The sequence below is a fragment of the Gallus gallus genome, chromosome 3, assembly GCF_016699485.2.
Source record: "Gallus gallus isolate bGalGal1 chromosome 3, bGalGal1.mat.broiler.GRCg7b, whole genome shotgun sequence".
NCBI lineage: Eukaryota > Metazoa > Chordata > Aves > Galliformes > Phasianidae > Gallus > Gallus gallus.
The window spans coordinates 34776346-34801687 of record NC_052534.1 but is presented as its reverse complement, the minus strand read 5'-3'; the positions used below and the strand labels follow the sequence as shown (position 1 = coordinate 34801687).

The 25342-nt window shown below is 41.1% G+C and overlaps 2 protein-coding genes across 16 annotated transcripts in view; one reads left to right on the top strand and one right to left on the bottom strand.

Moving 5' to 3' along the window:
* SDCCAG8 (serologically defined colon cancer antigen 8) overlaps nt 1-2908 on the top strand; it is a 108557-nt gene extending 105649 nt beyond the window's left edge. For 6 of the 12 annotated variants that reach the window (XM_046939377.1, XM_040697408.2, XM_040697407.2 and 3 more), the window contains one exon: nt 2572-2908. The gene's annotated coding sequence lies outside the window, so the exon portion shown is untranslated. Of the gene's footprint in view, nt 1-1312 lie in introns of all 12 variants that reach the window. The other 6 variants (XM_046939376.1, XM_004935443.5, XM_004935439.5 and 3 more) reach the window with 3 other exon arrangements.
* Nucleotides 2909-5400: 2492 nt separating this feature from the next.
* The window catches only part of AKT3 (AKT serine/threonine kinase 3), a 144592-nt gene continuing 124650 nt past the window's right edge, over nt 5401-25342 (bottom strand). For all 4 annotated transcript variants that reach the window (XM_015283981.4, XM_040697411.2, XM_046939380.1 and 1 more), the window contains 4 exons: nt 21578-21792; nt 19172-19259; nt 11221-11323; nt 5401-9059 (listed from right to left, as the gene is read on the bottom strand). In XM_015283981.4, coding sequence (XP_015139467.1) covers nt 8974-9059; nt 11221-11323; nt 19172-19259; nt 21578-21792 — 492 coding nt within the window. In that variant the 3' untranslated portion in view covers nt 5401-8973. The remainder of the gene's footprint in view (nt 9060-11220; nt 11324-19171; nt 19260-21577; nt 21793-25342) is intronic.

Below are 25342 nucleotides of genomic sequence, written 5' to 3'. Positions count from 1 at the left end.
TGGTACGTGTTTGTCCCCCAGACAGAGGATGGCAGAAGGCTCCAATTATCCATACACCTTCCCACTCTAGCACCGATTTATTTCGCTGTTAATGTTTTTCCAGTTCATTTCCTTGTCAAACTTTCCTTCTGTATCTTCTTTTCTAAAATGTGAAGTATGCTGTAGGCAGAGACCCTGGGAAGCGGAGGAGTAGAATTTTGTCATTCCAGCGTAAGGCAGTAATGGGTACAGTGTGATGAAGATTCTCAAATCATCATTTTAATTTTCATAGAGCTAAAAAGGATCAGGACGATAATTCAGCCTGAGCTTACAGCATGTGCTGCAGATGAAGCCACTGCACTGATGTTTAATAGATGTCGTTAATAGTTAATAAAGGAATACAGTTTACCATAGGCAGATCCACCTGAAGGCAGACAGAAGTTTAATTACAGAATTTATATCTCTTATTTTGAAAGCTTTTGGAAGATTTGCATTTTGAGTCTCTGCTTTTGAAAGTCTTAAACCACCAGTCACTCTAAATCAGGAGAGCGAGATACACAGCTCCCATCCCGGGTACTAAAAACATACGGATGTACATAATACAGTGAACAAAACAAAAGAGAGCAAAAACTGAGATTTCTAAAAACCTCAGCACTGTCTACCCAACGTTTCTGAATGCTGGAATGCTCTTCACTTGCAGGATCTGCCCTGGTGTCCATACAGAAGTAGGTATCTGTCCCAGTTTGTAATCAACCTGCAGACTGCGGTTGCCTGAAGGGCTGCTGCCAGCCGTGCCCACCTGTGTGCACACAGCTGACGGGGCTGGGACCTTGGGTTACCAGCACCGAGGTCTGCCTTCTCCCTTGAACATTTCCCCGTGCTCTCCAGATTGTTGTGCCAATGAAACTGCCTCCTCACTCATTTGAGACATCCTATTTGTCGGCGAGCCTCTCTGTGACTAAACCACTGTTCCTAAAAGGAATAGAAAATATACTCAACGTTGAGTATATTCCCCCCTCACTTCATCTGGGTACTGTCAGAGTTGCGGCTGTTCTGAGCTGAGATGTTCTTTGTCTTCTTATGTCTGCTGTAGGGCCCCAGCAGCAAACAGATTGGAGGGGCTCCCAAGTGCTTAGTTTGCCCTTTTTTTCAACTGAAATGCTGAAGGTGCCTTTTGCACAGCCGTAAGATGAGTAGCGCTTCTATCTTCGATGTCAGAATTGATTTGGGCTGATCCTTACAAGGTCCTCACCTCTTTCAGGAGACTACTTGGGGGGAGGAGGGCCTTATTTTTTTAGTGTAGTCTTAATGTACAAAAATGTGCTTCTGCCAGGTTTTTGTAATGGCCAGTGACATTCTGCAGACGAGGTGTGATTTCTGGAGCAGCGATGAGTTAGTTAAACTATGAAAGGAAGGGCGGTAGACAGCCAGTACGGTTCTGATACCCAGCTGCCCTGATAGGAACGCTTCCAGTGCTGCATCAGGTGAGCATGGCCAGTTTTGCAAGCCTGCAGCTGTAAGCAGCATCCGTGCCTTCTGCGAGGTGCCTGGCCAGGAGCACGGCGGGGCAGGGTGGGTGTAGTTTGTCATCTTTTGTCTGTACTCTGGTGCTGGCCCTGCGCAGAGGGTTAATGCAGCACAGAGCGGGCTTCCTCTGAGCAGCCACTGATACTGAGTTTAACCTCTATGTCTTTCCCTGGATTTTGCTCACGGTGAGTGTGCTGATCACCACTGCAGGTAATGTGGTGCATGTATTCTTGAAAAAAAAAGTACCATGTTATTGTTTTTAATTAATTCTTTAATGAACTGCAGCATTATAAATCCTTCTTTAACTTTGCCTTCATTACCTTACCAGGTTTTTTTTTTTTAAAAAAAAAAAAAGAAAAACCCTTAAGTCCTCTAACATAAACCAGCTGATGTGGAAAGTTTTTCTTTATTTCTGAGGTCATTTACATCTCTTAAAATTCAAATTTCAGAACTCCAGTCAGAATTCTGGGTATCCACCCCAGCTCCAACAGAGCTTTATCCCTCGGTCTTAATGAAGTCCTGAAGTGCTGCTGAGGAAGCACAAACAATAGCTACACAAGAGCTTCAGAACTGTAAATTAGCCTTCCCACCAGAGGTTTTCTAACAGCGTGCAGGCAGTTTCCTGTTTTCATACAGCTGCCCACCCCTTATACAGTCTGTACAATTCACAGTAAACACTCTCTGGCACAACCCTGCCTCCTCCTTCCTGGAAGGGAGAAGGGGCAGGATCTAAGACGTGCCCCAAAACAACAGCTCAGTTATTTACTGCTAAACACGAGCGATGGCTAAAGCTCAGGGAGACCTTGTTTTTCAGAAATCAAACAGCTCCTGTGCTTGTTACCTGAAAGAGTTCTGATCTTAGAAAGAGACAGGACAGCAGGCCCACAGGAAGCCAGGCTTTGGAACAGTGCTTGTTTACACAGCATTGCCACATTCTTAACCATTTATGTATTTCTCTTCTAAGAGCTCACCCCCAGGCTGAAGTGACACAAACAAGAAGTGCAAGCAGCTCCATACACGCTACTTACTTATGCTCCGCTCCCATCTCTTTCTTCTGTCTTTCAGTTCTCCTCTGTATGCGCCTGAAACTTGGGCTTCTCTGAAGCTCACACAGAGAACCATTTGCAGAGAAGGAGACACGCTGCCTACTCTCACCTGCTTTGTATTTGCTTTTAACTATAGTGCCATCAATATTTTGAAACATTACTCTCCTACGGAACTTTCTAGGAAGACCTCTCAGCCTGGCCTAAGACACCGCAGTGCAGTGGCAACAGCTGTGATGGAGCATGGACTGGATTTGTTATTTCTACTATTTTTATAAAATGTTTTTATCTATTTTGTAATTTAATACAGATGTCTGTCTTATTTACAGATGACAGTCCCAATAAACTTAGTTTACTAATCCTTTTTCTCCTGGCTGTGTCTTTTTGCATTCAAGGGAAAGCATGTGTATGTGGAGGAGGAGGCTGTGTAAGCCTAGCACAAATCACACCAGACTTGTGCTAAGGACTCCCTACCAGCATCTACCTGGGAAACAGGTTTACGAAGTGTTCGTCCCCTTTACACAAGAAGTCTGAGTCCTAACAAACAATGACTTATCCATCAGAAGAGCATGAGAATGATTGAGTTGTTTCTCTGAGGCAGGTTTCCCCTCAGTGGCTTGGGGACAAAGGGACCCTGTGCTAGCACGGGCATTGGGGTGCGGGGCTCTTGCCACCAAGGAAGCTGTTTGGGACCGCCCTGCTGGCAGACACTCCGCTGTCTCAGGGATGGGCAGCAGCTGAACTCCAATTCAAATTACTGATCTTAAAACATTTGGCTATACATTTGGAGGACATTTTTTTCTGCTTGCCTTCATGTTTGTATTTTCAAAATGACTTTCCAAATGCCAGGCTCTTTCAGAAAGAATTTATCTGAATCTTTTGCTGAACTACTGCGTGATAAACTATACAAGAAAAAAGTTTCTACATTCAGTGTAATTGTTGAGTCGCATTGGTAAAGAGAAGAACAAAGTGCAGAGAACGATTCCCCTGTGGTAGGGCTACCCCAGCCAGCATGAACACATGAAACGTAACAAAAATAGGAGTAACAGCACATGCACTGACCGAGTTACCATTTGCTGTGGGACGCAATCTTTCATTCCCTTGTATTTCAGGAATTATTAGTGGTATAGCTTTAACATCAAAGTGGTTTCCTTACCATTTCAATTTCCTGCCATATGAAACTGCCAAACACATCTGAGCTCCTCCCCAGCCTGCCTCCCTGCCGTGACATTAGATGTGCTTCCACTGCCTCAGGTCTGTCAGGAAGGAACGCCTGATGAAGAAGGTTCCTGTCTAGCACAAGTGTGGGCTCTCCACACTCGAGGACATCTTTTTCTTTAACTGACATTACTTTATAGATAGTTCGACAGGTAAGAATGTGTTTATAAATGTAAGAGTCTGCGAACTATTTTTTTTTCCACACCATAAATCTATGTTTCAATAGGAGAAATGTCTCTCGGCTACGTGTGCAAAGGAACTCAGGCACCGAGTCCCAACACCGCGGCTTCACTGAGACCCTGGAGCACTGCTGCACCTCACCCTTCCTGGACCTGCCTCACTGCCAGCTGGTGCTGGTGGCAGTGTAGAGAAAACAACTGCCAGCCACTGGAGTGCGTGTCTACAAGGAGCAACTTCTCTGCAGCAGCTTCTCTGCTTGTAGCAGTTGCATATTTGCTGGGCACAGATAGGGCCGGGTCTTCCCAGCTCCCACTTCCCCCCACCTCACCATTTAGCCACAAAATGCTTGGTTTTATAAAGTTTACAAAAGCCAGATGAGGTGATCGAACCCAGGACCTTCCATGTCTACAGCAGGAGCATCAATCCCTGACGTGCTCTGTGCCTGTACCTCCACACAGACTTGAACAGACGGTCCCGCTGTCCCGGCTGAGGCCCAGTCACTGATCTGCTTTTGCAACTGCAACTATCTGTCTTGTGCTCCGTCCTTCCTACTGCAGGGGGAAAAAAAAAAAAAAAAGAAAAAATAGAGAGCTGGCTCACACATTTCCTCACATTCCAGGGAAGGGTTCATGTCTGAGAACTGAGCTGATGCCCAGACTGCTCGGGGACACTCAGCCCTCCTGACCCAAACAGGCCGGCTGGGCTTCAATGAGTCCCATCTCTTGGTGCCCTGCAAATCACACCTCCCCCATCTCCCTCCTCCAGCACATTACCTAGCTACAGGATTTGAGACTATGAATTCCACTTAAATACTGGGTGTTCTGATAGAATGCAGCCCTGTGTAATCATTACCTGAAAATTATAACCCAAATTTACTTCTGAGAAGATACAGGTACCTCAAAGAGTTAACGTGAACAACCTGCGTGGAAATAGCCTCGGTCCACAGCACAAATACATCTTGCTTAGCCAGAAAAACCCTTTTTGGTGACAATACCGTAACTGAATTCACAAGCTGAAACTGCTCACCCGGTATCTGAAATAGGTCACGGCAAGGAACAGTTACCACGAGGACTTCACAGCAAATAAAACTTGTAACTAAACGTGCACAGATCATTATACATACAGTGATAAAAAAATAACGATGTACATTTTCTTGTAAGAAGAAATTAAGTCAACTCTTTGTGCATTTCAGGATCGAAACACCTAACCTATATAAAATTATTTTAAAATATGAAGTAAGTATTTAAACCAAAACTCGAGAGATCTTTTGTAATCTGCAAAACCACCTCGCTTCCATTTGTCTGTCTCTGACACGGAGCAAATTCGGAACTTTATCCTCTAAGATATTTAACGTGCAGATATAAAAAAATATGTCCTTTGTGGCAAGCCTGAACATATATATATAATATATTTACAAACCTCCAGAACAGATTAGCATTAAAAAACACAAAAGTAGCAGATTGACATAGTGCTTTATTTAAGCTGTCTGTACGAAGGAAAATAATGTGCATCCCTATCATATATGTGTAAAAATACTAAGGATGTACAGTGTACAAAAACAGTTTCTTGTAGTTATTTCACATCCTTGTGGGTCATATACTTAAGGAAATAAACAGTTTAAGTATGACCAACAGTAATACGGTTTCTTGGGTTCATAGTCGTGTCTGCTTAATATCCTTAACCATATGACTAGATCTTGCATGGATCTAATGAAAGAACTAGCAAGGTCAAGAAATGTCACAAACTCTAAAGCTACAGGGAGGTAATTCAATTACCAATTTAGAGGTTTTTATTTAAATAAATACTTTACATTTCATGCTTGCCTGTAATGCACTACCAGGAGCAAGATAAGGAAATTCTACTGTAGACAGTACAAACAGTAGCAGCAAAGTGTGTACATTGAGGTGTAATATATAGACCCTGCAGTTAGTAAGGAGAGACCTTACTTTTGTACTCTAGGAGAAGCACATGGCCCCTGCAAGAACAGTCAGCTTTAAGAAGCCGCGAGGATAGATGGAAAAAAAACGGAAAACAATACTGGAATAAATGTTCTTTAAGCAACAGGAATGTACTGGAAGATGGATTCGTGTGGAAAGCAAAGCTGTGTGCAAAACTGCCAAAACCCAGACAGAAATGACCTATTCCTCCAAGATGGCTGCAGTACAAGAGGGCATAGTGTCTGTCATGGAAGTCAGTACAAGCTGGAGTCAGCGTCTGAAATGTACTGTGCTCAGAAGGCTCGTCAGGTACCCAGCTACCACCACGTGCTGCCCAAGCCCAACTACAACCGCGAGCAGGAAAAGAAGAGCTTCAAAAGTTTCTCTCAGCACAGCTTGTAATTCATCTTTCATCCATTTCTAACACTGTTCAGAGAGAATCCCCCAGCCTGGGGCAGCATTAAATGATTGCTAACTCTTCATAGTATATACTTGATGAATGAGACTTTGGAAGGCAGCAATACAATGCAAGTTGAATGAAGCCTTAAGAGGTTTTCAAAGAATTCACCGACAGATATTTACTGCAAACTGCATTCTAAGGAGCTATGCAATGATGAACCAAACCCACCTACAGGGCCCCTTTCTTCTCAGCAGGAGGAAGGGTTGGCCAGAGGCACAACTCCACTCAGCCACGCGCTTTAGGTGCCCTGTGTCAAAAACCTTATTGCTGTCATAAGCTGAAAACGTAGGAAAAAAGTAACACCACAGGCACGGAACACAGATTTTGAACCACCATAGTGTCAGCCTCCAAGTACGAGGCTTTTGCAGAAAATTATAATGCCCATCTACTGTGTCATCAGTTACATCAGTCACTCACTCACTGTCAGCACAGACACTTCTACAGACCTGCCATGCATTTACTGCGCTCACTCCCTACAGAGGGATAATCTCTACACATTTAGTGTTAGAAGGTGACAGCATCAGACCGTATGTAGTTAGCATATACATCGTGATATATTTCTGACTGATTATCCGTCCGTCACTAAAGATAAAACACGAAACACTAAACATTGTCTAAACTAGTCTGCGTCTTTTAGCTGCCTTGACTGAAATGCCTGTTTGCCCCTTGGCAGTCCCAGCGCGTGCACTGCCAGCAGTGGGCTTCACGCCGGGACGCTCAACTCCGCATCAAGGGGCTAAGGAGGCATCTGGTATGGTTTCCTTTCAGACTCGTCCCCTCACTCACACAGCGCAGTCCGCAATGTTCTGATATCACAGTCTTTGTGGGAGCTAACAAGATACGAACACAGAGATACTTCCAATGATAATCCCATGGAGTCGGGGTTCTCAGATGTGGTTAGCAAGGGCGCGTGCACATCGCTGCACTGCGTAACATCCCAGCTCCTAGCACCAACGGGTTTATTATTAAGATTATCATTGCTGAAGAAGAAAGCTAAAGTTTATGCACATGCTCTGTTAGATACAGATCTTCAGAGGTGGAAAGACATCTTCCTAGCGGCAGAGTGTTTCTCGCGATGTTTTTAATTCAGTCAATCTGGTACCACAGTCACGGGTGACATGCTGGATTTCACGAGGGCAAACCCTCCTTGACAATGGCTGATCCCAGAAATTTACTATGTGAACTATCAGAATAAAGTGCTTTTCTTGTAATCACGGTGGTCGCATTGTTCAGATGTTTCCTTCACATAGAATAGAAATTTTCTATTGTGCTCTCAGGCTTCTTACAGTATCTTTATCCTGAATACAGCACAAGATGTAGTGTTCTTATGTATTTGGTTTTAATCCTTTGGCACGTGAAGCTGGAACTCCTCGTCTCCACTGCCAAAGAATTAAAAGACAGTATTTCATTCACAAAAATCTGATTCTAAGCAGTATGTACAATTTCAGAGCCTTGTTAATATCTCCACGTTGGACAAAAGTGCGTTATCCCCTTCAGCTTGTACAGTCCTTCCATATATTACAAAATTAACTGCTATAAGCCTGTTCTATCTAAGATGTAGCAGCATTTGCAAACCTGACACATACAATCCTTATCTCTAAAAATAAATACTACCGCAGCATAACCAAAAAAAAAAAAAAAAAAAAAAAAAAGGATATTCAGAGTTAAACACCTGGAGAAAAAGCTAATTCACAAACTCAAAGTAAGGCAAACACCTGTTTACCTTGGTGCACACATTTGGGTGAAAAGCAATACCATTATGCCTGTCTACATTCTTCAGCCATCAGAGGTGATGTATATCATGAGAGAAAAAGAAAAGCATGAGATAGATGTTATCTGGTGCAAATTATAAGACCCCTTAAAGAACTTCAACTGCTGCTTTTATGCCTTCATTTCTTGCATGTGTAATGTTTGATTCTCCATGATTGCACATGAACCTGGAAGTTCTAAGTGGCAGGCTGGGTGAGCCAGCCCTTCTGCTTCTTCTGTAGTATCCAACAGTAATTAAAAAATAATATATATATATATTTATATATATCAACAGTTTAAGTCCTTCTTTCAAACGTTTCCCGAGCAAATTCCAGCCAGATGTTATTGACAGAGACCTGCTTCAAGTAATGATATGCCTAACAAAAACCTTGCATATGTACATCACCACCCCCATGTTTCCTTGTTCTAAACAGCACAAACAGATGCAAGAAAATATTATAGACTAGTCTTTTTAGACTAAGCACAATTTTGATTCATCTTCTGGAAGAAGATAAGCTGGACCAACACGTTTTTTTGTTTAGCCTCCACTGTGAGGAACAACAGATGACTATCTGTGCACAAAGTGTACAACGCTGATGTACGGTCATCTACCTTCAATGAACCTGTTAGTAACTTCTTGACGTTGCTATTATACTGAGACGGTGGGCAGCAGCAACAGCGGGAGAGCGTAGAGAAATACCGTATTTCATGCAAAACCAAAACGGATTTTAGGTAGGTTTGGGAAAGAAATTTGTTCAATTTGGAATGGTCTCTGAAAGTGCCCCTGCTATCTTAAACGGTATCTAGTACTGGTGGTGATGTTCAGGAATCATTTTCAGTGATAAACCTAAGATGACAGTGAAGCAGCAGAACAAAAAAGTTATTCTCTTCCACTTGCAGAGTAGGAAAACTGGGGGAAATGCGGCCGCCTCTCATTGTCCATGCAGTCCATACCATCCTCGTCATCTGTAGTAAGGGAGAAGTTCAAAATGTCATTATATTTATAACAACATTTTATTTTTCATCTGACACGCAGCCCATCTTTCAGAGTTCAATGCTGAAGGTAAGGGCTCGTGCTCACTCGGTAGAATGATGCTCACCAAACAGATATCCTTTCAAGTAAGGCACCGTGTATTACAGTGCAGTGGGTTTTTGGTTTTTTTTTTTTTTTGCTTGCTTTTGTTTGTTGGGGTTTTTGTTTTGTTTTGTTTTCACTACGACTATCACCTGAGGACTTCAATCACTACTACCTTGTCTGAGCTAATCAAAACACGCCAGCACATCTATCTTCTGGGAGCATGGGAAAAAAGAAGTCCTTGCAGGTGGAAGCAGTGAAACAGTTTTCATTGCTTCTTAAGCTGAGTCCAGGAAATGGGTCATCTTCTTGCAGATACATATAAGTACTTTTCCATTTTGAAGAGAGTTAAAAGGAAGAACATCAACAAAATTAACAACTCATGAAAGTTCTATGTATTTCAATTCTTACATGTTATTTTTTAGTAACCTATTTTTGCAGTCTTTATGGGGATCAGAGGAAATCAGGGCTAGGCCAAATTTGTAAACATTTTTGTTTACATAATTCCTGTTGCGCCAATGGAACCTAGATCCCAGATGTTGCCTGACTCTTAGAATTTGGATCTACATTCACATGAATTTTTAAACAGTGCCTATCCTTGAAGACACCTACTGAAATCCTGACTCGTGCAACAATGCACTTCTATGCAACCTTTTAGAATTATATGTCTTATTATAGGTACAGTTTGGTTACTGAATATACAAGATATGTTGTCAGCATCCATGCATAGCTGCTGATAATCACCCTTATTTTACTATTCTTATGGCCAGGCTGTAGCCTACGCTACTTCATGCAGCAGCAGCAATGTCATTATCAGAGGCCAAGGCAGGTGCTAGTGGGAGACAGGTAGTTTCTCAGAGCTGGTATTAATTGCCTGCTCCGAATTTAACAAATTTAAATCTGATGTCTCAGTAGCATCCAAGTATTTTGTGTTGCCTCAATAGTCAGTGAAGGAATACCCATTATGAGTGCACACGTGGAGTTCCAAGAGATCATGACTTTATGGCACTCAGTCAACAGCCTCTAAATTAATCCATACTTAATCAAAATTTGTTCAAATTAAAGATATGAACAAATTATTAAGATAGATGAAAAAAAAAAAAAAAGCAGTAAATTTTTCCCACTGCAAGAGGACTTGAAAATCACTTAAATGGCTGTGATTGAACACAACAAATCCAAAGCCCAGAAAATTACTCCGGATTTGTGCAATAACAGAAAACTGTGCCTGAAGCCGGGAATCCTAACCCAAGAAAAAAGGAGCCATCTCTATGACTGCGTAATCAGCTTTAATTACAGCAGTTACTGTATGTTACCCTTTATGAACCTCCTTTCTCATCCCCCTAGTTAAAAAAAAAAAAATCTCAGTAAGGAAGTTCATTCAAGAATTGAGCTGCAAGACTTTAACCACACGTTAGCACTGGCTTGGCAGTGACTCTGTTAAGCCCCAGCTTGGCTGATTCCTGTGTGCAGCGGGAGATGATCAAACTGTGGTGCAGTTAAATTCACTCCAACACAGAAGGTTTGTGCAAGGCCCAGCGCACCAATTACATCTACATTAACAACTTCTTTAAGAGCTCTGCTGAGTACACGACTTGATAGGAAATTTCATTTTGAAATAATTTTCATGTAATGGATATCTACACAAGGGACATCCACTCGTCTCTGGCAGCTTTTTTCTTTTGCTTTTTTTTTTTTTTTGTCTGGAGTACTTTAAAATATGCGTGTCTGGGACCTTTACAGCCACCCAACAATCTGAAGCTGGTGTTTTCCCTAAAAATAGAATGACAGAACTGTAAACTAAGTTAAATAAAAATAATATTAAAATGCAAACAAACAGAACACACGCAGTGATCTAATGCTTTAAGCTTTGTAATTATTCCTTCTTCAAAGGAACTCTCTCTTTGGGAGTTTCTTTTACACACTTTCATATGAAGACTTTTGCTATTAACTGTGAGAATATCTTTCCCATTCAAACTGAAGAGCCTTCTCACACAGTGCTTTATTATAAAATCATTGTTTTCCAGTTACACTTCTGTATAATTTTTGACTTACATTTTTCAGGCGGCGTTATTGTAATAGTCTGAGCTGTAAATTCTTCATCAAAATACCTGGTGTCTGTCTCAGACGTCACTTGAGGTTTAAAAGGAGGTACAAGCTGAAAAGAGACCAAGAAACAGAACAAGATTACTATACCTGAAGCCAACCAAATTACTACCAGGGCAGGAGCTACACTTTTTCTTTTTTTCCTACACCCTCTAATGAGGAGTTTCAAAAGGGTCACTGAGAGACAGCTGAGTCTCTAACTCCTAGTAAGAGATACAATTCATTACAGACAGTCTCAGCAATACTAGTTCAAAACCTAGCTAACAGCAAGGTTGACTCCAAGTATCACTCTTATATGAGTGCTTGCACCAGCCCCCTCTCTCCGTATCCTCCAAAAGAACAGCCCATAGGCCAGAGATTCTAACCAGAGGAGCCAGGCTTCTAGCTGAATGGACAACTGCTCATCGACACTACCCCATGAGCCAGGTGATGAAAATGCCAGCCATGCCACAAGTCTAGTTGTCTGTGTAAGTAAGAGAAGAAGACAAGAAACTCCAGTCTATAATGAGAAGGGAAGAACCCAGTGCTAATTTGCAACACCGGTGTTTAGTGATTCACTCATCTTACAAAAGCACCCTTCATTTTCTAGATATGAAAAGCAGCAAGAGGCTTCAGAGGCTGCAAACACAAACCATGCAGCCACGCAGCTTCTCTCTGGCTTTTATATAGGCAGCACCTTCACATACACTGATGCCTATGGGAAAGAGGAAATGGCAGCTGAGATCAAGAGGCACAAGCACGACTCAAGAGAGCAGCAGGAAGGTTCCTTCACTCTTCTCACACGCTCTGCCTCCTTCCCTCACTGCATCTCCACCAGCCCAGCTGGGAGGTCTCCTGAACTGGGCCTCATTCCTCTCATCCTGCTCTCCTGGCCTTTAACAAGCACAGCTATGTCTAAAGGCCTGCTGGCATCCCGCATCAGAAGCCCCGTCTGCCACCACATGCACACCTTCTCCCTCCTCAAACAGAGTCTTTCTCTGACCTTCATATAATTGCAGGATGACTTTGGAGACAAACTCCTCATTTTAAAGGGGAGCCTCTAAATAATTTACCAGTTGCTACACAATTCTTGTCAAGACACAAGGAACTTCCACACAGTGCTTTGCCATCACCTCCAGAAGAAAACGGGAGAAATACAGTACAAAATCCTTTTTGTGCACACAGAAGGGCACTGTACCTCATCAGTACAGCCAGGAGATTAGAGGCAGAACCACTCATTTGAGACAGATTTTGTAAGCCATGTCACCAACATGCCGGGCCATGCTATGGAAACTTGGCAATTATCTTTCTGGAGGGATGCCACCTTTGTTCATTAATTGTCAGCTTTTATTTAAAAGCAGAAAGTAAAATCTCCAAAAATCTCAGCTGCAATGAAACTGTTAGAAAGACAAATAAGGTGCAGCTGCTGCAGAGATAACCACTTACACTGACACACAGCCTGAATAATAACCCGGAAACTTTTCCATACAACCCAAAAGGGTGAACAAAATACACAATATTGAGTACAGCTCTGATAACCACAACATGAAGATGCCCCTTCATAGCCAGTAGTATTTGGTGCTGTGGTGCCACAAAGAAATAGTATCTAGTGGCTCTCACCACATCTGACCCATGAAATCAGAAAGTCCAACACCACAAGGCACGCATGGTAACAAGTGTCCGAAATGAATAATAGAAGCTTCAGCTAAGTACAGTCCTTGTCTCCTGCTGCTCAATAGTGTCTGTCTGGATGTGACAATTTGCCCTTTTCTAGCAGTTTGCTCAGTTTCAGGCAGACACTTCAACCAGAGAGGAGACTCTGTCTTCAGCAACTGACTCTAAGGACCAAAAATACACATTTTGTGTGTTCATGTATTATAGACACACAAACACACGTATGTGTACACAGGTACACGTGTGTACAAATAAAGAAACGAAAGACTAAATTCAGCACTGAGTTAACTGTCTGTAAGAGGTGATGTTTAAGACAAATCCAATTTCATACCTGTCAATCTGAATCTACCCCAGCCATTTCCAAGGCTTACTGTTAGAAATGACAGCAGAAGCAGTATCAAATTCTTAGTATTTTCATTATCTTCAGAAAATGGCATTTCCATTTGGCATCTATCAAGAGTAACATGTGAGGAACACCACTGCTTTCCCACAGTTCGAGACCTGGGAAACTTGACACCCACCTCCTGGGGGAACACAAGGGGCAGGTATGCACCTGAATACTTCGATCACACAGAAACAAACAGGCAGCCTCTGAGTTTGAGCATTTTCATGCTGATGTAACAACTACACTAGTACTTCAGTACCAGAGGAAATATACATGTTATTAGCTCAAAGACAACCCAAGAGGAATCATTTGTCTTGGATCATACGGGAAGTGACCTGAGCTGCTTCAGAGCGACTGCGACACACTCAACCTGCCAAGTGAAAAATGAGATGCTTAAGAATTACAACGTGATCCTCCCTCTCCTTTTAATTTAAAAGGAATTTTCCTTCCAATGAACTCAAAATTAACAAAGCTGTAAGAATCCCATCCACAAACAGCTTGCAGCTGAAAAGCACTCTGAGATGAAGTGCTAAAGAAGAGGTGCAGCTGTACACCACCCCCACTGAATTGTTCGAGCTATTTAAATAAGCTGTGTAAGTGGATTATAACCTCAAAACTCACAAACACAAATTCTTTAGTATCGTATAAATGTAAAGAAGTGAGCACTGTTGTGCAGTTTCTGTTTTTGTTCATGAGGAATAACTACATGAATCTTACATTTGTGGTTCAACTTCAGTATGACAATCTGATTTGTCCAATCAACAACAAAAAAATCACTGCTGTATCCCAATGTGTTTTCTTCTCCTATACTAATGAATTACAGTGTATGAGATCAATTCTTCTTCCCTCACAGTTTATGCACTTTGAAAATGTATTACAAAAACAACTACAAAACATATTTCAATAATGCCTTGCATTGTCATCATATGCTGCGTTTCAACAGTTGCCAGTTAGTTTTTTATTCAGGTCTGACGTATGTCAAAACCTGTGTCAAATGTTACAGTTCTTCCTGGCTACAAAAGTTAATTATATGTTGGTAGTTAAGTGTTCATCATCTGATGTCCAGAAATCAAACTTCCATCTACGTTAAACTGTACTGGAGAACTACGCAAAGCTGTGATTGCCAAGAATCAAACCAAAGAGACAGGTTATCCTACTGAGAACAGCAGGACAAATATTGTGAGGGGAGAGTGGGGTCACAGCACTGAAATGCACCTTTCCATTTCACCACAAGCACACTCAGCTTTAAGTGCTGAAACAACGTCACAATTCATAGCCTTCCTAACTCCACATACTACGGAACTTACTGCACGACATTCCAAGTAAACAGCCTATTTTTACTGAAACTGAAATAACAACAAAGCAATAACAACAAAATAACACAATAGAATGTTTTAATAGGAGACTAGCAAAGTCTGTCGCTAGATTTGATTTTTTTTCTGATGCATACCTGTTAATGTGTTCTCTCACTCATATGTCTTTTAAACTCCCTTGGTGATCCTAAATATCCTGCAGATACTAGCAACACTTCATGATTCTAAAAATCATGCAGGCATTACCAGTAACCCAAAGCCTCAGCTCAGACTTTCAACACTAGATTGTCAAGAATATTTCAATAAAAATATGTCTTTTAAAGTACTGGTTTTCCTTTCCTAACAGTAGTTTTTTTGGGGGGGGTCCATTTTCTGAAAACAGCCCGGTTACCAAAGGAAACAGGAGCTGACAACATTATGCGCTCTGTCAGCACGGATGTCCTTCCCCCAGAAATTCTGAATGGCTGGGCAAACACACCACGATGGAGCAAAATCTCACAAAACCACCAAACTGAGCTTATGGAGTAGGAGACAGCCATTCCCACCCCATCCAACCCCAACCTCTAAAGGAACGACAGGAACCTGAGTTGAGATTCAAAGCACGGGACAGCAGGGAGCTGGAAGTAGCCCATGAACCCCAGTAGGAAACTACGTGTGGGGTGGGGTCAGAAATGGTTCTGGGCAGCGGAGGAGGTGGCAGAGATGGGATTTCAGCAGTGGGAGGACACCACTGCTTCATCGGGGTTTTGCCCACGGATGAACTTTGTCTTCCTCAGGGCTGCAGCAAGGGCTTGTTTTTCAATCAAACACCTCTATGCTATACTCTGCCTTCTGTAGATTTGAGCAGCTGAGCAAAGAGGTGGCAATCAATCATAAGGTCTGCGTATAGCAAGTATTACTCGAACACAATGAAAAGATCAGCCTGCTTAGCAGATTTCTGATGTTTTCACTACTTTGTATGGCAACAACACAAAAGCAAGTAACATGGGTCATTTCTACAGGCTTTATTACACAGCAGGTAATTGTACCAAAATAGCACGACTCAAATAGCAACTGCTTAAAACCAGATGTTGGCACTCTCCTATTTCCCTCCTACCTCTTCCCTTAAAAACTGATAAGTGAAAGTACCTAAATACGCATTCCGCATTATACTTATGTTGCAGATTTTGCCAGATCTAAACCAGGGTTTTAATCACGGCATTTCATCTTCTGCTGTGGTTGTGCCCTAAGAAAAGCAAAGGCCGGAGGACGAGGACTGGTGTTTCACAGCTGCCTGATCTGCTGCACACTGCTGCAGGAGGGGTGTCCTTGTCCTCAGCAGGGCTGTAACCATCCCTGCCACTTGCCCCACTCCCCTCCCAGCACTAACAAAGAAATTTGCTTCAGGAATAGTCAGAGAGACTAAGAGAAATCAGAAGACATATGTAACCAAATTCCTGTACAGCCTCTTCTTCCTTTCCGTCCCTGTTACATGCAGGAGGAAACCCAGGCTTTACTAAGAGGTCTGCATCTCCTCTGACAGGGGCCACCTGAGTGCCTCAAGCTGCACACTCGATGACATACCCTAATTCCTACCTTCATATTAATGCCCACGTGGTTTTTGTTCAGTAAAAGATCCTAGACAGAACATCTGACAATTTCAGAATATTTCCACAACCCAAATAAAAGTACACTAATACAATTCTTAAATGAGTAACAGAAATGTCAAAAAGCTTCCCGGTCCTAGCTAAAAATAAAACAAATACTTTATTTAGAAGTGTATGGGCTTTTGAAGTCCTCAGGGCTTGCCAAACTATTCAGTTTCTCATAGTCAGGCACAGAAACGAAAACTCATCAGGGTTGAGCTGGTCACAGGAAGAACCTGGCACAGGCTGCTCTCTTTCATATGCCCTCGTGATTTTTCTGCCAAAAATAAATACATCTGACCACAAATGCTAAGTACTATACATTTTTCATTTAAAGGCGACGACCTTCTCTGCTCCACAACGTATCATACAGTATTTTATTATCACTGCGAAGTACCAAATTAGTTTAATTAGTTAGCAGTATCAGCGAGCTAATAATTCCATTCGACCATTTGGATCGCTTTGACCTGACAGCGCTCGTGTTTGCTGCATGAAGGCACTCCAAGTTTACAGACACATAATGCTGCCTCTAATCACACTCGCAAAGTGATAACCCGGTAAGTACAGAGATGTACTCAACCTCGAGCAGAAATGATAAAAATCAGTGGCACGGTGGTACAGCACACACATGTACAAAATGGTTCCCCCGAAACTACTTGGAATGCACATGATTTTTCGTTTTCTATTACTCTGAATGCGGACTTCAGTTCCTTCATTACTAAGAGAAACACATGCCTGAAACGCAGCCAGAAAATTACAGTTTCATGGTGCATAAACCTCAAAAAAGAATGGCGTGAAATATCTCTGCTATGCAAATAATTGTATCAACTATAAATTTCATCAAGTGACCCTACTACTGAAGTCTGTACTGCTAATAATAAACAGCAACAGAAGCAAGCACAGGATAAAGCTATTTGAAAACCAAATTTGTTCGGTGCACACTCCTGAGTTGTTTTAGAAACTGTATCACATAGCAAACCCTCAAAAACCTTCTCACAAGCACTGCAATACAAATACTCGGTTAAAGTTCATGAAGCTTATTATTATGCTAGAAGTTCACATTTCAGAACACCGTCTTGCGCTCCGCATACTTCAGAACTGGTAAGGCAGCGTGTGCACAGAAGGAACGCCTGGACGTCTGAACCTACCAGACAAATGGCCTTACAATAGCAATACAGCTATTTTTGAATTAAATAGAAAAAACATACTGTCAGAACTAATTTTAATGAGCTCTTTATCCATGAAGAACGTACTGTGTGCCAATACCGCACAAAAAGAATTCCTCTGGTCTCGGAAGTTAACTGAGGAAATCCAATTCATCTTTCACTAGCAAATTTAGTTTCTCAAAGCAGCAGTGGAAAGAGTAAACACAGAGTGACTGCCATCCCTCAGTTACCACATTCCAACAAGCCATATCCACCTCCATCGGCAGAAAAGCGAAATACCTGCACTTATGTGGAAGCAAAATACCTCCATTTATTTTAATAGCACAGAATAAGATTAGGACTGAAAAACACTCGCCGCGTTGATTTGGGAATATACAGAGCCTGCTCTTAAAAGTCAAGAGGATCTAAATTTTTAAGAACTAAACTTGAAGAGTGTAGAATTGAAAACTCTGTTTTAACCTAAAAAAATTAAGAAAGCCTTTTCAATGGAGCAGTAGTAATGAAACAGCTTTCTCTTTTCATCCACTCCCAGCACTGTGCAATGCAATCTATCCTTTATCCTCAGTTTGGGGTTTTAGATTTTATCCTCAGAGTGCTTCTCTGCTACTGCCTAAAAACAACCAACATTCTGAGCTCATAAAGTAACATGATTAATACGCTCGTTAAGGTTATTTATTTAGAAGTTTCTTGAAACATCACCGTACTGCCAGGGAAAAATCACACTTGGATCAAGTAACTTCAGAGCGTACCATATTTTGTATCATAATGTAAGGTTCTCATTTCAATTCTGGTATTTGTCAGAGAAATACCACACCAACAACCACACATTTTTAAAATTCCAGTTCAACAACAACTGAAAAAACAGTTTGCAGCACTGACATTGGAGCATAAACATATTCTGCTCACTCGTATGTCTTCCATTTTCCTTTTTTCAAACAAAGCAAAAGAGGAGGAAAACTTTTAAATTGCACAGCTCAACTGGCAGATTAACAGCATAGAACAGTTGGGGGGGGGGAAAGGCACAGGAAAAAAAAAACTATCGAAATAGAAGGGCTTTACAGCAACAAGAAACTTCTTAAGCAAGTACTGAGATCAACTCAGCTTACATATATAAAAGAACGTAAGTCAACTGGAGTTCTGTTACTCAATAAGATACATTAATTCTCTGAAATCATCCCCAGTGTGGTGATCATTGTAGGAACAGGACTGTGTTTAGATAAAACTGTTCACATTCAATTCCCAGCACTCTCTTTCTCCACAAGCTGTTCTGGCTCAGAATTGTAATGCTAGGTCTCTCTCTATAAATTACTTTTTAAGAGATTGCTACTTAAACACAAATAATTTAAGTTGATTTTTGCTATGAATCTTTTCAATTGCTTCATTGTAACCACTGAGTAAAAGGCAAAAACACAATTCAGAAGAAAAAAAAACCACATTCTGTTTTTTCCATAATTTCTTGATTCATAGCAGTGTTTTTCTCTTGAACACTCAGAGAAAAAAAAAAAAAAAAGGAAGAAGTTTGGGAGGTGACGTAACAGAAGAAACATCTTTGCTGAGCTTAGTTTGGTTAGCAACATTTACTTCTGGTCCAGTGACAAAGCATTAACAAAAACCAAAAGATGGAAGAAGTTTGCCTAGCTCGGAATAATTATTTGTTTGTACTAACGTGAAAAGTTGCAAAGGAAAACACGCATAACTTCTAGACAGCAACAGTCCTAGGACAAAGGCCAGGTTATTCAACATCGTATAAGGACATACCTTTTTATCATATACATCTTGCCAGTTTACTCCAGCAAAGAAACTATGACGCATGATTTCTTTTGCATCATCTGGGCCTCCACCAAGTCTAGACAGAGAATAAAAAAGTCCATATTAAACAAGCTCTGCTCCTAAAAGGAGACCGAATTATCATGATTGTAAGAAAAGTGACCACTTGCTTTTCAATATCTGGGAACATTCTCACCTGTTCGATATTCTCCCTTATTTAATATGAATTCAAGATACAAGGTGATAACAAAAGCATCCAAATAACATTCTGTTCTACTTGATTATACAACCATAGTGCTTATTACTGTCCACAATGAGTTTTTAATAATCCTTTCATTCAAAAGACATTCTTGAGTTTTCTTGAAAGACTAACTAAAGATCTGGCACCATTAAAAACCAAAAGTAACCCAACAAAGCTGACACAGAATTTTACCAGGGTGGTGCCAAGCACTGAATTAGTAATGACTGACACATCATTTTTATAAAGTGTTTGCTGCTGTTGCATCTGGGTGCTGTAACAATTAACCAATTACCATAAAATAGCCTCAATCTGAGTTAATTAGTATAAATTAATAAATTGTAGGCCTGCTGAGAAGGTTATTTAAAGGCCACTGTAAATAACCACACTATTCACTGCAGCCCATAGCTTGCCAAAGCCAGTCTCTGGCATATCATCTCTGGAAGCAAATTCCACCTACTCCGGGTAAACCTGCACAACATGGTTTGAGCTCCCATAAGAAGACACTGCTTCAAGGGTCCCGTCCCTGCCCATACGTCTCCCCTCACTTCCATCTACAGCATCGCTTCCACTGATCGTGATACTCACTGGAGGCTGAGAGCTGAGTCAGCTCACTAACCTGAAAGAAAACTAACCCCACAAGGAGAAAACAACAAAGAACCGGCAGCTTTTTGTTGCCTTACAAGTCAAACTTGATTCAACATCAGTTTCAGTGAGCTCCCTTAGGCTGCTGCTGGTGGAGACGGAGCCACACATCCAGGGGAAGGGACCTCTGCCCCTTTCAACAGCAGGTGGACTTTTGAGACTGCTCAGCACTCATCTAACACCTTCCTGAGTCCAGCTATCCTATGGCATAACTGACAGAAGTTGCAACAGAAGAAAAAATATCTGAATTTAAAAGCAAGCAGCAATAATTCTCAAAATTACAGAAATATTCTGGACTACCAGCTCAGTCTTGTAGTGACGGGGCATAAACTTATTTCCATGCTGCATTCTTCTCTGTTTCTCAACCACTCATAAAATTCTCCACACCTCTGCTGAGCATCCCAGTCTGCCTGCACTCTTCAGACTTCCCTCAGTATCTTCCCATCCAGCTGCTCAGAGAAGAGCAGAGCTGCAGTTAACCTCTGTGCTTGCACCCTATTTATCAGTAGCTCATACTGGAACTTGAATATGAATAAGCTTGTAAATAGAAGTCTGTAATACATACTACTGTCTGCAAAGATCAAATATAGGGAAGTATCTTTTCAATTCTAAAGGCTAATATATTTGATAAATCAAATTGTCTGGAGGTTAAAATGCAATAGTAATTACTACAGAGACAAATTCTTCCCTTACCTGTGTTTATTCGGTTGGTCATGATTTCCTTTTACTACATACAATAAACTTAATTAAAACAGATGTTGATGGGCAGCAACACAAAGGCTGACCAATTGCACCATGTCAACTGCTGCGCCTGGCTAAGGGCAGGCAAATCCCACTCAAGGGCACTGAAACTGGACCTGCCCTGAGCACCAGTGAGCACATCCTTGCTACAGAAAACTTCTTGTCTACAGATTGAGGATGGAGTGCAGGAGCCATTGGAGGACAGCTTTCCTAAACAGCAATCCTGCAGGAAAAATCCCACAGAAAGGTGCACAAGAGGCAGGCAGGCAATGCTCGCTTTCAAACCACTGCATTTAAATCTCACTCAGAGGATACATTATCAATTTGTAGTTTACATGATCTAATATGACATCTATTTATATGCATTAATGCAACTTAGCTGTGGTAGCCTTTATGTGTCTTCACACATGATCACACCAAAAAAAAAGTGGGGCATTTCCATTAGACTCTGTAACCAACTTAGGGTTAAGTCATATTATGACAAACACCACAAAGCTCTCATTTTGTTCCAGTGCATAACCTAAACCTGAAAACTTCCTTGTGTTTGCTGTGGATGATTTTAAAAGTGTTCTCATCCACATCTCTTTTCTCCTTTTGCTTATGGATCTCACTGTTGTATATCGTAAGTAGAAATCTGAGGTTGTATGACTGTATGTGGCCCCTCCTTATGACTGGTCCTTCAGTCAGAAAGACCAGGCACCAGTGGCCTATTTTTACTTTAAAGAATATAAACTGTTTTTTTTATGGCCACATACCCAAGTAATTTCACTTACCGCTTATTTGGATCTTTTATCAGTAGGCCTGAAAGTAATGATTTTGCATCTGCAGATAGAGTTCGAGGAAATTTTATGTCCTCCATTAGTATCAGTTCAAATAGTTTCTCGTGATCTTGGTTGTAGAAAGGCAATCTTCCACACATCATTTCATACATGACAACTCCTAATCCCCACCAGTCCACTGCACGACCATAGTCATTATCTTCCAACACCTAAGACAGAAAAGCAAAGCCAGCTGTAAAGCACACGCTATTTCAGATGGGATCATTTCAGCTTATTTGATGCATCTCTATATGGATGTTTTTCATAGACTTCATTTCCAGTGTGTAACACGGACTGCCAGAACTCAGACCCAATATACCCAACTGCAGCACTGATCCATACACCTGAGTTCACTGCAATTACTGATATACTACGGACTGTGCTGTTATCCCATGTGCAATCATCAGAAACAAGCAAAACATACAATTGAGAATGGTCCCCTCAAAATTATCATGACCGCATTTTCCCCATTTCTATGTCTTCTACCACCCCATTTATTTGCAGTTTTAGGAAGAGACACTTCATCTGCTGGCACTGCAGTCTCAGTTAGCATTCTTCATGGAGGGGATGTGAGGCATCTCCTTGCTCAGCCACTTCCACTCTTTATCCCACCTGCCAGGATAAAGCCTGAAATTGAGAAACACCTTTCTCTTACTAAAAGAAGCTTAGTTTCTTTGCTTCTACTGTGTTTATACTAAGAACCCTCAATGCATTTCTCCTGACGATTCCATTAAGTTCCATGAGGTAGTCCAAAGCAGCTGAATGGTACTAGTGCACAGAAATATGGCAATGTTGACATGGTACATTTACCATGACAGTGTGGGTGTGTATGTATATTATATGATCTCACAAATAACTTTGTAACATTTGTTAAAACAATAATGCCTCCAATGTTGTGTGTCTTAAAAACTGACTAACTCCACCGACTTCCTCCAGCAGCCTCAGAGAATTGGAATAAAGAATCTAAACGGTATATCTTGGCCTCGGTGGATCTTAATATTGCATTACAACAATAGAAGTGAAATAATAGCATCATACACCCATAATGAAAGCATTTACAATATAGGAACTAAAGGCTACTGCATGGGTATATAATTCAGATTTCTGTGTATTATAAGGAGATCATATCCTGGCACTCAAAAAGGTTGTAAAAATTAGAAGTTAAATGCTAACAGAGAAGGCAATGCATGTGCCTCAGTTACCAACATGTGCTGAATAAAGATACAGTAATATAAAGACAAAAAAACTTAAAACAAGAAATTAGACTTAAATAATAAACAGTAAGAAAGACCAAAGAAATGAAACTAAAATAGTTGGACTGTGTTTGTAAAGTCCTAAAGAATGCTGCATGGTTTTGGTATCATTGAAAGGCAATTTCTGAAAGAAAGAATACACATACAACTGATTTAAAATATATATCTGTATATATTAACCTGCAGAGAACAAAATACCTTTTACAAGACACTGTCACATGCAAACAAAAATGCCAAGCACTCACCCAGACTCAAACAGGAAGCAGACACACAGGAACTGTCATCTAGACACACGCCAGGGAAAGCCTGGTGACATCTAGTAATGCCTTCAGGCTTTAAGGAATAAGGCAACCTCTAGCAGGTAAGGTATAAACTTTGTCCATGAGCAGATTATCTTGTGACTGTCAAAAAAGCATAAGACTTCCAGCAAGTTCCTTTGAAGCAATGGCAGACACAGCCTGCACCCATCTGGGGACACTGAGCGGCCATTACCACATCATGTCCTACGAGGACACGCGCATGACAACGGGCAGTCCCAATGAGGGTGTGAGGGTGTAGAGCCTGTTCATCTGCCTCTCCTCTTCCCTCCCCAGTAAATCCAATCCTGCTCCTAAGTGCCTGGTAGATGTTATTAGCAGAAACAAAATACAGCATGGCAATTTTGGTGAGTAATTAATGCATTCATATTCCTAATTTTCACTGTCTTTAAGTATTAGTAATAGGGATGCGATGAAAAGGAATGTATTACAAATCCCTCTTGTGTATATAAGATAAAAAATCATAAATATTAACACATTAACACATACTATTTACAACTGTGCCAAAACACACAGATTCGTTACATCACTGATATTTCCAAATAGAGGGTGAAATTTTGGAAAGTGTAAAGCACAACAAATTATCTGAGTAAGTACATGTGACAAAACCAACTAAAATAATTCCAGCATTTTAAAATTAATTAAACATTTTATGAGTTTCAGCACATTGTGAGCTATTTGCTGAAAAACTGCGTGTGAAATCTGTGGCTCTTGTCTTTAAATCACCATTTCTTCTGCCACAGAATAAAAGCATTCTGTGTTTTTCTAATACATGTTTTAGCACCGTTACCATTTCTCCTATTTGTGCCATTAGTCACTCTTTCCTTTAGAAGCTAGTCAAATACAAAAAAATTGTGAGGCAGTGGTAGATGCATTTTACAAGTGAGCTGAGGTGTGGTTTGCACGTGTGACTTACAAAAGCACGCAATGGGAATATAAAGCATTTCATTCTCTGAGCAAGGCAAATCACATGCCCAACAGCTAAAACAAACCAGATCTGGGGTTTTACCTAATTTATGCAGGGCTTTACCTAATAATAATAAAAAGTATGAGCAACCTTTTGCTGCATTCCCACAACAGCAACAAAACAGTGGTACAAAGAAAGAGCCAAATGTGATTTTTAACCTCCTTTTACATAAAATCATAAAAAAGCATAAAAGCTGGATTAACTGCCTCCTGAACCCGCATATCACCAGCCGGGTTCTCATCCCCAGCTGGCAAAACTGGCAACTCTATTTTTGTTTAAATACCTGGTTTACAGCCAGCCAGACAAGCAAGAGCATCAGAAGGGTTTCGCTTAGGCAAAAGGAAAGCAGCCTGAAAACAGCGTCAAGAAAGAAAAAAGCAGCTCCATTTATTTTAATATAAATGGAATAAAATCGTGCATTATGCATTCACAGAAAAAAAATAACTGTGTGCCTTTAAAGTCATCTGTGATTTATATTCTTCCATGGTTTTAAGAAATCCAAGGATTTGCAGACTGAGAAATCAATGGAAGTCCAGCAACTTCTATCATCAAATCCATACAATCAGAGTGGGCATGAGAACAAATCTAAACACACTACCCTGGCATTGAAGTCTTTTTCAAACACTTCTTGGATTTGAGGGACTTGCTTTTTGTAACACTGAACAAAGGTCATGAAAGCTTCAGCTCAGTGCTAAATGAACATGATGCACAGTTGCACATTTGTACCTATGAGTAATTCAATCTTTTGCATATCATGAGGTGGATATCTGCTTTTAGAATGGTCCCCTTAGGCTGTCACAGCCCTTGCTACCAAACAGCATATGTGAGGTGTACCTGTGTAAGTGGGACAGCCTAAGCACTGGCCAGCCACAGCACAAATTTTGGTCTCTCAGCCCCTGTGTATCACCCTTTAAAGCCATCTCTACTATCTCCATTCATCCTGTCTCCTTTAAGGGCACACAAATCTGTCTTTAAGACAACAGACTGTCCCTAACAACTCCGCCAGGTCACAGCAGGAAAGGCAGCAGGCCCACCAAAACCATAGTAAAGGCACAAACTCCTCCACTTTGGTGTTTGCTGTACAGCAACGTATTATTTTCTAGGGGTATGAAACAGGAGGATCGAATGCAATTCATAAGCTACAGAAAGAGCAGCTACACTGAGTATACATTCCCGGCAGGTG